This window comes from Polyodon spathula, chromosome 8, assembly GCF_017654505.1.
Source record: "Polyodon spathula isolate WHYD16114869_AA chromosome 8, ASM1765450v1, whole genome shotgun sequence".
NCBI classification, from domain to species: Eukaryota; Metazoa; Chordata; class Actinopteri; order Acipenseriformes; family Polyodontidae; genus Polyodon; species Polyodon spathula.
Window position 1 is genome coordinate 51,270,486 of NC_054541.1, and position 12,500 is coordinate 51,282,985.

Genomic DNA, 12,500 nt, shown 5'->3' on the forward strand with positions numbered 1-12,500 from the left:
AGGAGGAGGAGGAGCAGGCAGTGACAGAGCGGGGGGGGGGGGCAGCTTCATTCTTATGCACTGCCTTCAGTGAGTGAAGTCTTGTAAGAATTATTATTGTGAATTTAAACATCCCCTTCTGGGAAGAAAGCGCACCCTGCTGCTCCAGGCTGTGTAGTGTGTCTGTATTCCTGTCTCTCTGTCCCTCTCCCCTGAGGTCTTGGAGGACACTAAAGAGAAGCGCACCCTACTGCTCCAGGCAGTGAAGTCTCTGTTCCCTGGACGCAGGTTCATTGTGGCCTACCATGCTGCTGAGAAGAAAGCACTCGCAGGTACTGGTGGTAGTTGTAGTGAGCCAAATACTTTTTCACTCTGTCTCTGAAATCCACTCACCCACGTGCTGCCCCAAAACAAGAGAGCAAGAGAAGCCTTCTCAGAGCAATCTGGCTCTGATTCTGTGCTCTACGGTCTCTGTGTGTTCTGCTCACTGTGCTGTCGCTGTTCTAACGCTCTCTGGCTATGATTCTGTGTTGTATGGTCTCTGTGTTTTCTGTTCATTGTGCTGTCGCTGTTCTCATAGCTCTCTGGCTCTGATTCTGCGCTGTACGGTGTCTGTGTGTTCAGTTCACTGTGCTGTCTCTTTTCTAGCGCTCTCTGGCTCTGATTCTGTGCTGTACGGTCTCTGTTTGTTCTGTTCACTGTGCTATCTCTTTTCTAGTGCAATCTGACTCTGATTCTGTGCTGAATAGCCTCTGTGTGTTCTGTTCACTGTGCTGTCGCTGTTCTACCGCTCTCTGGCTCTGATTCTGTGCTTTACGGTGTCTGTGTGTTCTGTTCACTGTGCTGTCGCTGTTCTAGCGCTCTCTGGCTCTGATTCTGTGCTGTACGGTGTCTGTGTGTTCTATTCACTGTGCTGTCGCTGTTCTAACGCTCTCTGGCTCTGATTCTGTGCTGTATGGTCTCTGTGTGTTCTGTTGACTGTGCTGTCTCTTTTCTAGCGCCCTCTGGCTCTGATTCTGTGCTATACGGTCTCTGTGTGTTCTGTTCACTGTGCTGTCTCTGTTCTAGAGCTCTCTGGCTCTGATTCTGCGCTGTACGGTGTCTGTGTGTTCAGTTCACTGTGCTGTCTCTTTTCTAGCGCTCTCTGGCTCTGATTCTGTGCTGTACGGTCTCTGTGTGTTCTGTTCACTGTGCTGTCGCTGTTCTAGCGCTCTCTGGCTCTGATTCTGTGCTGTACAGTCTCTGTGTGTTCTGTTCACTGTGCTGTCTCTTTTCTAGCGCTCTCTGGCTCTGATTCTGTGCTGTACGGTCTCTGTTTGTTCTGTTCACTGTGCTATCTCTTTTCTAGTGCAATCTGACTCTGATTCTGTGCTGAATAGCCTCTGTGTGTTCTGTTCACTGTGCTGTCGCTGTTCTACCGCTCTCTGGCTCTGATTCTGTGCTTTACGGTGTCTGTGTGTTCTGTTCACTGTGCTGTCTCTGTTCTAGCGCTCTCTGGCTCTGATTCTGTGCTGTACGGTGTCTGTGTGTTCTGTTCACTGTGCTGTCGCTGTTCTAACGCTCTCTGGCTCTGATTCTGTGCTGTATGGTCTCTGTGTGTTCTGTTCACTGTGCTGTCTCTGTTCTAGCGCTCTCTGGCTCTGATTCTGTGCTGTACGGTCTCTGTGTGTTCTGTTCACTGTGCTGTCTCTGTTCTAGAGCTCTCTGGCTCTTATTCTGTGCTGTATGGTCTCTGTGTGTTCTGTTCACTGTGCTTGCACTGTTATAGCGCTCTCTGCCTCTGATTCTGTGCTGCACGGTCTCTGTGTGTTATGTTCACTGTGCTGTCTCTGTTATAGCGCTCTCTGGCTCTGATTCTGTGCTGTACGGTCTCTTTGTGTTCTTTTCACTGTGCTGTCACTGTTCTAGCGCTCTCTGGCTCTTATTCTGTGCTGTACGGTCTCTGTGTGTTCTGTTCACTGTGCTATCTCTTTTCTAGCGCTCTCTGGCTCTGATTCTCTGATGTACGGTCTCGGTGTGTTCTGTTCACTGTGCTGTCGCTGTTCTCATCGCTCTCTGTCTCTGATTCTGTGCTGTCCGGTGTCTGTGTGTTCTGTTCACTGTGCTGTCGCTGTTCTCATCGCTCTCTGGCTCTGATTCTGTGCTGTCCGGTGTCTGTGTGTTCTGTTCACTGTGCTGTCGCTGTTCTAGCGCTCTCTGGCTCTGATTCTGTGCTGTACGGTCTCTGTGTGTTCTGTTCACTGTGCTGTCGCTGTTCTCATCGCTCTCTGGCTCTGATTCTGTGCTGTACGGTCTCTGTGTTTTCTTTTCACTGTGCTGTCGCTGTTCTATCGCTCTCTGGCTCTGATTCTGTGCTGTACGGTGTCTGTGTGTTCTGTTCATTGTGCTGTCGCTGTTCTCATCGCTCTCTGGCTCTGATTCTGTGCTGTACGGTGTATGTGTGTTCTGTTCACTGTGCTTTCTCTTTTCTAGCGCTCTCTGGTTCTGATTCTGTGCTGTACGGTGTCTGTGTGTTCTGTTCACTGTGCTGTCGCTGTTCTAGAGCTCTCTGGCTCTGATTCTGTGCTGTATGGTCTCTATGTGTTCTGTTCACTGTGCTATCTCTTTTCTAGTGCAATCTGACTCTGATTCTGTGCTGAATAGCCTCTGTGTGTTCTGTTCACTGTGCTGTCGCTGTTCTACCGCTCTCTGGCTCTGATTCTGTGCTTTACGGTGTCTGTGTGTTCTGTTCACTGTGCTGTCGCTGTTCTAGCGCTCTCTGGCTCTGATTCTGTGCTGTACGGTGTCTGTGTGTTCTGTTCACTGTGCTGTCGCTGTTCTAGCGCTCTCTGGCTCTGATTCTGTGCTGTATGGTCTCTGTGTGTTCTGTTCACTGTGCTGTCTCTTTTCTAGCGCCCTCTGGCTCTGATTCTGTGCTGTATGGTCTCTGTGTGTTCTGTTCACTGTGCTGTCTCTGTTCTAGTGCTCTCTGCCTCTGATTCTGTGCTGCACGGTCTCTGTGTGTTATGTTCACTGTGCTGTCTCTGTTATAGCGCTCTCTGGCTCTGATTCTGTGCTGTACGGTCTCTTTGTGTTCTTTTCACTGTGCTGTCACTGTTCTAGCGCTCTCTGGCTCTGATTCTGTGCTGTACGGTCTCTGTGTGTTCTGTTCACTGTGCTGTCGCTGTTCTAGCGCTCTCTGGCTCTGATTCTGTGCTGTACGGTCTCTGTGTGTTCTGTTCACTGTGCTGTCGCTGTTCTAGCGCTCTCTGGCTCTGATTCTGTGCTGTACGGTCTCTGTGTGTTCTGTTCACTGTGCTGTCTCTGTTCTAGCGCTCTCTGGCTCTGATTCTGTGCTGTACGGTCTCTGTGTGTTCTGTTCACTGTGCTATCTCTGTTCTAGCGCTCTCTGGCTCTGATTCTGTGCTGTACGGTCTCTGTGTGTTCTGTTCACTGTGCTGTCGCTGTTCTATCGCTCTCTGGCTCTGATTCTGTGCTGTACGGTGTCTGTGTGTTCTGTTCACTGTGCTGTCGCTGTTCTAGCGCTCTCTGGCTCTGATTCTGTGCTGTACGGTCTCTGTGTGTTCTGTTCACTGTGCTGTCGCTGTTCTAGCGCTCTCTGGCTCTGATTCTGTGCTGTACGGTCTCTGTGTGTTCTGTTCACTGTGCTGTCGCTGTTCTAGTGCTCTCTGGCTCTGATTCTGTGCTGTATAGCCTCTGTGTGTTCTGTTCACTGTGCTGTCGCTGTTCTACCGCTCTCTGGCTCTGATTCTGTGCTTTACGGTGTCTGTGTGTTCTGTTCACTGTGCTGTCGCTGTTCTAGCGCTCTCTGGCTCTGATTCTGTGCTGTACGGTCTCTGTGTGTTCTGTTCACTGTGCTGTCGCTGTTCTAGCGCTCTCTGGCTCTGATTCTGTGCTGTACGGTCTCTGTGTGTTCTGTTCACTGTGCTATCTCTGTTCTAGTGCTCTCTGACTCTGATTCTGTGCTGTACGGTCTCTGTGTGTTCTGTTCACTGTGCTGTCACTGTTCCAGCGCTCTCTGACTCTGATTCTGTGCTGTACAGTCTCTGTGTGTTCTGTTCACTGTGCTGTCTCTGTTCTAGCGCCCTCTGGCTCTGATTCTGTGCTATACGGTCTCTGTGTGTTCTGTTCACTGTGCTGTCTCTGTTCTAGCGCTCTCTGGCTCTGATTCTGTGCTGTATGGTCTCTGTGTGTTCTGTTCACTGTGCTGTCTCTGTTCTAGCGCTCTCTGGCTCTGATTCTGTGCTGTATGGTCTCTGTGTGTTCTGTTCACTGTGCTTGCACTGTTATAGTGCTCTCTGCCTCTGATTCTGTGCTGCACGGTCTCTGTGTGTTATGTTCACTGTGCTGTCTCTCTGCTCTCTGGCTCTATTCTGTGCTGCGGTCTCTGTGTGTTCTGTTCACTGTGCTGTCGCTGTTCTAGTGCTCTCTGGCTCTGATACGGTCTCTGTGTGTTCTGTTCACTGTGCTGTCTCTGTTCTAGCGCTCTCTGGCTCTGATTCTGTGCTGTACGGTGTCTGTGTGTTCTGTTCACTGTGCTGTCTCTGTTCTAGCGCTCTCTGGCTCTGATTCTGTGCTGTACGGTCTCTGTGTGTTCTGTTCACTGTGCTGTCTCTTTTCTAGCGCTCTCTGGCTCTGATTCTGTGCTGTACGGTGTCTGTGTGTTCTGTTCACTGTGCTTTCTCTTTTCTAGCGCTCTCTGACTCTGATTCTGTGCTGTACAGTCTCTGTGTGTTCTGTTCACTGTGCTGTTGCTGTTCTAGTGCTCTCTGGCTCTGATTCTGTGCTTTACGGTGTCTGTGTGTTCTGTTCACTGTGCTGTCTCTGTTATAGCGCTCTCTGGCTCTGATTCTGTACTGTACGGTGTCTATGTGTTCTGTTCACTGTGCTGTCACTGTTCTCATCGCTCTCTGGCTCTGATTCTGTGCTGTACGGTCTCTGTGTGTTCTGTTCACTGTGCTGTCTCTGTTCTCAGTCGCTCTCTGGCTCTGATTCTGTGCTGTACGGTGTCTGTGTGTTCTGTTCACTGTGCTGTCGCTGTTCTAGCGCTCTCTGGCTCTGATTCTGTGCTGTATGGTCTCTGTGTGTTCTGTTCACTGTGCTGTCGCTGTTCTAGCGCTCTCTGGCTCTGATTCTGTGTTGTACGGTCTCTGTGTGTTCTGTTCACTGTGCTCTCTCTGTTCTAGCGCTCTCTGGCTCTGATTCTGTGCTGTACGGTCTCTGTGTGTTCTGTTCACTGTGCTGTCGCTGTTCTACCGCTCTCTGGCTCTGATTCTGTGCTGTACGGTGTCTGTGTGTTCTGTTCACTGTGCTGTCACTGTTCTCATCGCTCTCTGGCTCTGATTCTGTGCTGTACGGTGTCTGTGTGTTCTGTTCACTGTGCTGTCGCTGTTCTCATCGCTCTCTGGCTCTGATTCTGTGCTGTATGGTCTCTGTGTGTTCTGTTGACTGCGCTGTCTCTTTTCTAGCGCCCTTTGGCTCTGATTCTGTGCTATACGGTCTCTGTGTGTTCTGTTCACTGTGCTGTCTCTGTTCTAGAGCTCTCTGGCTCTTATTCTGTGCTGTATGGTCTCTGTGTGTTCTGTTCACTGTGCTGGCGCTGTTATAGCGCTCTCTGCCTCTGATTCTGTGCTGCACGGTCTCTGTGTGTTATGTTCACTGTGCTGTCTCTGTTCTAGCGCTCTCTGGCACTGATTCTGTGCTGTCCAGTGTCTGTGTGTTCTGTTCACTGTGCTGTCGCTGTTCTCATTGCTCTCTGGCTCTGATTCTGTGCTGTACGGTGTCTGTGTGTGCTGTCTCTTTTCTAGCGCTCTCTGACTCTGATTCTGTGCTGTACAGTCTCTGTGTGTTCTGTTCACTGTGCTGTTGCTTTTCTAGTGCTCTCTGGCTCTGATTCTGTGCTTTACGGTGTCTGTGTGTTCTGTTCACTGTGCTGTCTCTGTTATAGCGCTCTCTGGCTCTGATTCTGTGCTGTATGGTCTCTGTGTGTTCTGTTCACTGTGCTGTCACTGTTCTCAGCGCTCTCTGGCTCTGATTCTGTGCTGTACGGTGTCTGTGTGTTCTGTTCACTGTGCTGTCGCTGTTCTCATCGCCTCTGATCTCTGATTCTGTGCTGTACGGTGTCTGTGTTTTCTGTTCACTGTGCTGTCGCTGTTCTCTCGCTCTCTGGCTCTGATTCTGTGCTGTATGGTCTCTGTGTGTTCTGTTCACTGTGCTGTCTCTTTTCTAGCGCTCTCTGGCTCTGATTCTGTGCTTTACGGTCTCTGTGTGTTCTGTTCACTGTGCTGTCGCTGTTCTAACGCTCTCTGGCTATGATTCTGTGTTGTATGGTCTCTGTGTTTTCTGTTCATTGTGCTGTCGCTGTTCTCATCGCTCTCTGTCTCTGATTCTGTGCTGTACGGTCTCTGTGTTTTCTGTTCACTGTGCTGTCGCTGTTCTCATTGCTCTCTGGCTCTGATTCTGTGCTGTGCGGTGTCTGTGTGTTCTGTTCACTGTGCTTGTGCTCTCTGGCTCTGATTCTGTGCTGTACGGTCTCTGTGTGTTCTGTTCACTGTGCTGTCTCTGTTCTAGTGCTCTCTGGCTGTGATTCTGTGCTGAATAGCCTCTGTGTGTTCTGTTCACTGTGCTGTCGCTGTTCTACCGCTCTCTGGCTCTGATTCTGTGCTTTACGGTGTCTGTGTGTTCTGTTCACTGTGCTTTCTCTGTTCTAGCTCTCTCTGGCTCTGATTCTGTGCTCTACGGTCTCTGTGTGTTCTGTTCACTGTGCTGTCGCTGTTCTAGTGCTCTCTGGCTCTGATTCTGTGCTTTACGGTGTCTGTGTGTTCTGTTCACTGTGCTCTCGCTGTTCTAGCGCTCTCTGGCTCTGATTCTGTGCTGTACGGTCTCAGTGTGTTCTGTTTACTGTGCTGTCGCTTTTCTTATCGCTCTCTGACTCTGATTCTGTGCTTTACGGTCTCTGTGTGTTCTGTTCACTGTGCTGTCACTGTTCCAGCGCTCTCTGGCTCTGATTCTGTGCTGTACGGTCTCTGTGTGTTCTGTTCACTGTGCTGTCACTGTTCCAGCGCTCTCTGGCTCTGATTCTGTGCTGTACGGTCTCTGTGTGTTCTGTTCACTGTGCTATCTCTGTTCTAACGCTCTCTCTGTTCTGACCTTGTCTCAACGCAAGGGTATTTGAAGGTGAAATGAAGCGTTTGCCAAGGCTTGCCTGTGGAGGCTTTTGTTTTTATTGATTTCTCTAATGCAGTTCGTAACAGAATGAAATTTGTGTTTGGCAGACAGATATTCAATATCTGCATGTATATATTGGATGGGTTTGCTTCCATTTAATTCCTGTTCATGTATTTTATTGCCATGATGTCAGTATGCTCGTTGTTTGGTGCATGCTGTATATTCTGTTGTACCCAGTGTCCACTCCCTGCATGTGGTTTCTTCTCCCATCTTGATGGGCTGGGAGGGAGCTTCGGGAAGCTGAGAGTTTGCTGCATGTCCCATGCGTGTGGAAGCAGGTCTCAAATGCATTGCACATTGTTTTTGGGATAGATTCAGACTAGATCCCAAACCTGCAGATCCACCAATACCTCCCTAAAGTCATTTCTGTGCATCTTAACCTTTCTGTAACACACATTGCTCTGGTTGAGCTCTCTCTCCCAAGCAGACTGCTTTTTTCACTGTAGATGAAGTCAGATGCTTCCTCCTCTGGCGTTCATGTGATCGGCCCCTGATATATCCTGGGGAAGGAGAAACTTCCCCTTGCACACAATCGCAGCAGTCAGCAACCACATCAGCTTATTCTCTTTCAGCAGTAATATAAGTGAATGTAAAATGCGGTTATAGTTAGTGAATTTGGGAAATTGCCCTCACATAACTACTGTATGTGCAGGAGTATCCCAGACGCTACACAACTCGCGTGGCTGTTCAAATAAAAATGTTTGCATTCCAGTGCAGCTTCCCTCTCTGCTGCACAGAAAAGTTGGCACTCGACATTTCCTGACTCCTCATCGCATGCTACCAGAACCTTCCCTTTTATAATTGTTTTCAGTTTCCTTGTGGCACACTGACTCTCAGTGAATTATAGTTAACCTCAGTAACACTGTTTTGTGCTCCTTTTGCTGTTCTCTGGTTGGACAGAGCTCCGAACTGCACCAGGTAAGGATCGCCTGCCCTCCGCTCTGTGAGTAATGAGATGGCACCAGGCCGGGCTGGGGAACGGGAGTGGGAAGGGTGGAGGCAGGGAGGCAGGGAGGCATGTACACTGCTGAGAGGGGAAGTAGAGACCTCCAAACACCATGTTCCCATTGAGATGTGTCTGAGGGTATCCTGTGAGAGAAGGTATCCCTAAACACACCAGACTGATTTTTAGCTGCTGATCGTGTTTAATTTATAATTAAATAGTTGAATTATCAAGCAGGCTGAAGCGAGATACTTGATGTGAGTTGTACAGACTCTCACTCACACACACAGAGGTCGGTTTCTGGGTAGTGTGTAGTGCTTGCAGTAGAGGGCTGTAAGGGAGGTCTCTAGGGTTGGGTTTGAGTGCAGAATGAGTAAAGAACGCCTCTTCTCTCTGACTCTAAAGCTCCCAGGAAGCACTCATGGCCCAAGAGCAGAGGGAATTTCTGCCACTGCACCCCCTATAAGGAGAACAAGGACACCATGGAGGCCATCAACGTGCTCTCCAAGTTCCTCAGGCAAGGCTGCCCGGCTTCATTCATGTATTGCAAGGTCGACACGCTGGCCTGCTGAGAGCAATCCACTGAGTGTGTCTCGTATGGGATTTGTCAGTGTTGTAATTCCCCTGTTGCACAATGATGAAGATTGCCCTCCTGTGCATTTCAATGGCATAGCCATGGCGATATCTCAGGACATTGCCACTGTTCATTTCAGGGATGGAAATAAGACATAGGAGCTTGATCAGCCCCAGTGTGTATAGATAACAGGTGTGTCTTATTAAACTCCTAGTAAAACCAGGATGGATCAGACTGCTTTGCAAGGAGTCTTCCCATTGTTGTTGTGGTTTATAATTTGAGCCATGATATAACTGCAGTTTGGAACTCCAGTGTGTTGTCACTTCTCGGGCAGTAGAAGACAAGGCAGTGAGGCGTGGCGACATCCCACAACAACACACACCCTTCATTATTACATACCAGTCATTCAAACAAGCATGGAAACAGTCTGGAGTCTGGCTGTGAATAACTGTGTGTGCAATACTTGAATGTCAAATTTAAGTTAAAATGTGAATCATCTTTTACTACAGAAACCTTTGTTTTTTATGTTTGTTTCTAAAGTAACTGGGGAGAAAACAAATAGCATTTAATTCCTTGACAAAGGGAGTAAGAAGTTGGTGCTGTGCTTGCCTTGTTGAGGGCAGAGGTATACAGCAGAAGTACCTCTGCTGGTGATTGGATACAAAGATCCCCATCTAATGACAATCGTTTTGCATCCCGCAGAATAAAGCCGAACCTCATTTCCTACATGGGAACCAAAGACAAAAGAGCAATCACCGTCCAGAGGATTGCTGTGCAAAAGTAAGTGCATCCCTTCAGTTCATTCTCCTTGCACTTTGGATTTCTTCATTTTCTCCAGTTGCAGATCAGTCTGCAGGGGACTAGCTTTCAGGTTGCTTTTCAGTTGTGCTCAGTGCTTTTGTATTCAGTACAAGTCAATAGATGTGACTGAAAAATCTAAACTAGGGGAACCTGGTATGTAATATTTGGTATTTTAAACAGTTAAAATAAACTCAATTTGATGGTCCTGCTTTTTTCAGAACTAAAGTATATATTTAATCTAGGAAACATGTAGTCTCATTGCTTCGTCTTTCCCTGTCTCTCTTCCTTTCCCTCTCTCTCCCTCCTAGGATCACTGCTCAGAGACTTTTTCAACTCAACACGTGCCTGATGAACTTCAAGCTAGGGAACTTCTCCTACCAGAAACACCCCTTGAAACTGGGGGAGCTGCAGGGAAACCACTTCACTGTGGTGATCAGGTGAGACCAGGCTTCTGGTTGGAGCTGGGATGGAGGCTGAAGGAACATGACAGACTTGCCCCTGGTACACACCGGCAGTTGCTGTTTATGATGATATGATTCCTCAATCATAACACTCCCTCAATCACACCATCGTAATGTATCAATCTGTCTGTACTACTGAATCACAGAGAGATGAGAAAGTATGTTGCAGTGTGGTTAGTGGAGAGGGAGGTGGAGAGAGCAGTGTGTTGGAGAGCTCGAGGTGTGTGGAGGAAGCGGATGGGCTGGGAGGGAGTGCAGTGGTGGTGTAGTGGTAGTGAGAGAGCGGGAGGGGCATGGGAGGGAGGCGTTGTGGTGTAGTGGAGAGAGCGGAGGGGCTGGGAGGGAGGCAGTGTGGTGTAGTGGAGAGAGGAAGGGCTGGGAGGGAATGCAGTGTGGTTAGTGTGTGGAGAGGAGCTGAGGGGCTGGAGGGAGGCAGTGTGTGTAGTGGAGAAGAGCGGAGGGCTCTGGGAGGGAGGTCAGTGTTGTGTATGTGAGTGAAGAGCGGAGGTAGGGGGCAGTGTGTTGTAGTGGAGAGAGCGGAGGGGCTGGAAGGGAGGTAGTGTGGTGTAGTGGAGAGAGCTGAGGGGCTGGGATGGAGGCAGTGTGGTGTAGTGGGGAGAGCGGAGGGGCTGGGAGGGAGGCAGTGTGGTGTAGTGGTGGGAGCGGAGGGGCTGGGAGGGAGGCAGTGTGGTGTAGTGGAGAGAGCGGAGGGGCTGGGAGGGAGGCAGTGTGGTGTAGTGGTGAGAGCGGAGGGGCTGGGAGGGATGCAGTGTGGTGTAGTGGAGAGAGCGGGGGGGCTGGGAGGGAGGCAGTGTGGTCTAGTGGAGAGAGCGGAGGGGCTGGGAGGGAGGCAGTGTGGTGTAGTGGTTAGAGCGGAGGGGCTGGGAGGGAGGCAGTGTGGTGTAGTGGAGAGAGCGGAGGGGCTGGGAGGGAGGCAGTGTGTTGTAGTGGAGAGAGCTGAGGGGCTGGGATGGAGGCAGTGTGGTGTAGTGGAGAGAGCGGAGGGGCTGGGAGGGATGCAGTGTGGTGTAGTGGAGAGCGGAGGGGCTGGGAGGGAGGCAGTGTGGTGTAGTGGAGAGAGCTGAGGGGCTGGGAGGGAGGCAGTGTGTTGTAGTGGAGAGAGCTGAGGGGCTGGGAGGGAGGCAGTGTGGTGTAGTGGAGAGAGCGGAGGGGCTGGGAGGGAGGCAGTGTGGTGTAGTGGAGAGAGCGGAGGGGCTGGGAGGGAGGCAGTGTGGTGTAGTGGAGAGAGCGGAGGGGCTGGGAGGGAGGCAGTGTGTTGTGTTAGAGAGCAGAGAGCGCTGGAATGGGGCTGGGAGTGGAGGAGGCAGTGTGGTGTAGGGGTGGAGAGAGCGTGAGGGGCAGAGGTAGGGGAGGCAGTGTGGTGTAGTGATGGAGCGAGCGGGGCTGGGAGGAGGCAGTGTGGTGTAGTGGAGCTAGCAGAGGGACTGGAGGGAGGCAGTGTGGGTTTAGTGCTTGAGAGCGTAGGTTGGTGTGGTGAGAGCGGAGGCAGTATGTGTGCAGTGGAGAGAGCTGAGGGATTGGGAGGGAGGCAGTGTGGTTTAGTGGAGAGAGCGGAGGGGCTGGGAGGGAGGCAGTGTGGTGTAGTGGTTAGAGCTGAGGGGCTGGGAGGGAGGCAGTGTGGTCTAGTGGATAGAGCTGAGCGGAGGGCTGGGAGACAGTGAGTGTGTTCTCTTGGTTAGAGCTGAGGGGCTGGGAGGGAGGGAGTGTGGTGTGGTGGAGAGCTGAAGAGCTGGGAGGGAGGCAGTGTGGTGTATTGGAGAGAGCTGAGGGGCTGGGAGGGATGCAGTGTGGTGTAGTGAGAGCGGAGGGGGCTGGGAGGGAGAGGCAGGTGGTGTATTGGATCGGAAGGGGAGGGGCTGGGAGGGAGGCATTGTGGTGTAGTGGTGGGAGCGGAGGGGCTGGGAGGGAGGCAGTGTGGTCTAGTGGCTAGAGCTGAGGGACTGGGAGGGAGGCAGTGTGGTGTTTTAAGGAAGAGCAGAGTATTGGAGAGAGGTAGTGTTCTGGGAGGGAGGCAGTGTGTGTGGTAGTGGTGATAGAGCGGAGCCGGAGGTCTGGGATGGGAGGCATGTGGTGTAGTGGGAGCGGAGGGGCTGGGAGGAGGCAGTGTGGGTGTAGTGGCGAGCTGAGGTGGTCTGGGAGGGAGTGCAGTGTGGTGTAGTGGAGAGAGCGGAGGGGCTGGGAGGGAGGCAGTGTGTGTTGTAGTTGTGTGAGAGCGGAGGGACTGGGTAGGAAGGCACGTGTGGTGGTGAGAGCGGAGGGGCGGGGAGGGAGACATGTTGTAGTGGAGAGAGCGGAGGGGCTGGGAGGGAGGCAGTGTGGTGTAGTGGAGAGAGCGGAGGGGCTGGGAGGGAGGCAGTGTGGTGTAGTGGAGAGAGCGGAGGGGCTGGGAGGGAGGCAGTGTGGTGTGGTGGTGAGAGAGGAGGGGCTGGGAGGGAGGCAGTGTGGTGTAGTGGGCAGAGAGCTGGGAGGGAGAGCGGATTCATCATTACTACGC

At 51.3% G+C, this 12,500-nt stretch overlaps 1 protein-coding gene across 1 annotated transcript in view; it reads left to right on the top strand.

Annotated features, from left to right (window-relative positions):
- LOC121319163 (pseudouridylate synthase 7 homolog) overlaps window positions 1-12,500 on the top strand; it is a 26,993-nt gene that overhangs the window by 6,242 nt on the left and 8,251 nt on the right. Inside the window, exons 2-5 of the mRNA XM_041256342.1 lie at window positions 158-311; window positions 8,555-8,666; window positions 9,426-9,503; window positions 9,833-9,961. Of these exons, the coding sequence (XP_041112276.1) occupies window positions 158-311; window positions 8,555-8,666; window positions 9,426-9,503; window positions 9,833-9,961 (473 nt within the window). The remainder of the gene's footprint in view (window positions 1-157; window positions 312-8,554; window positions 8,667-9,425; window positions 9,504-9,832; window positions 9,962-12,500) is intronic.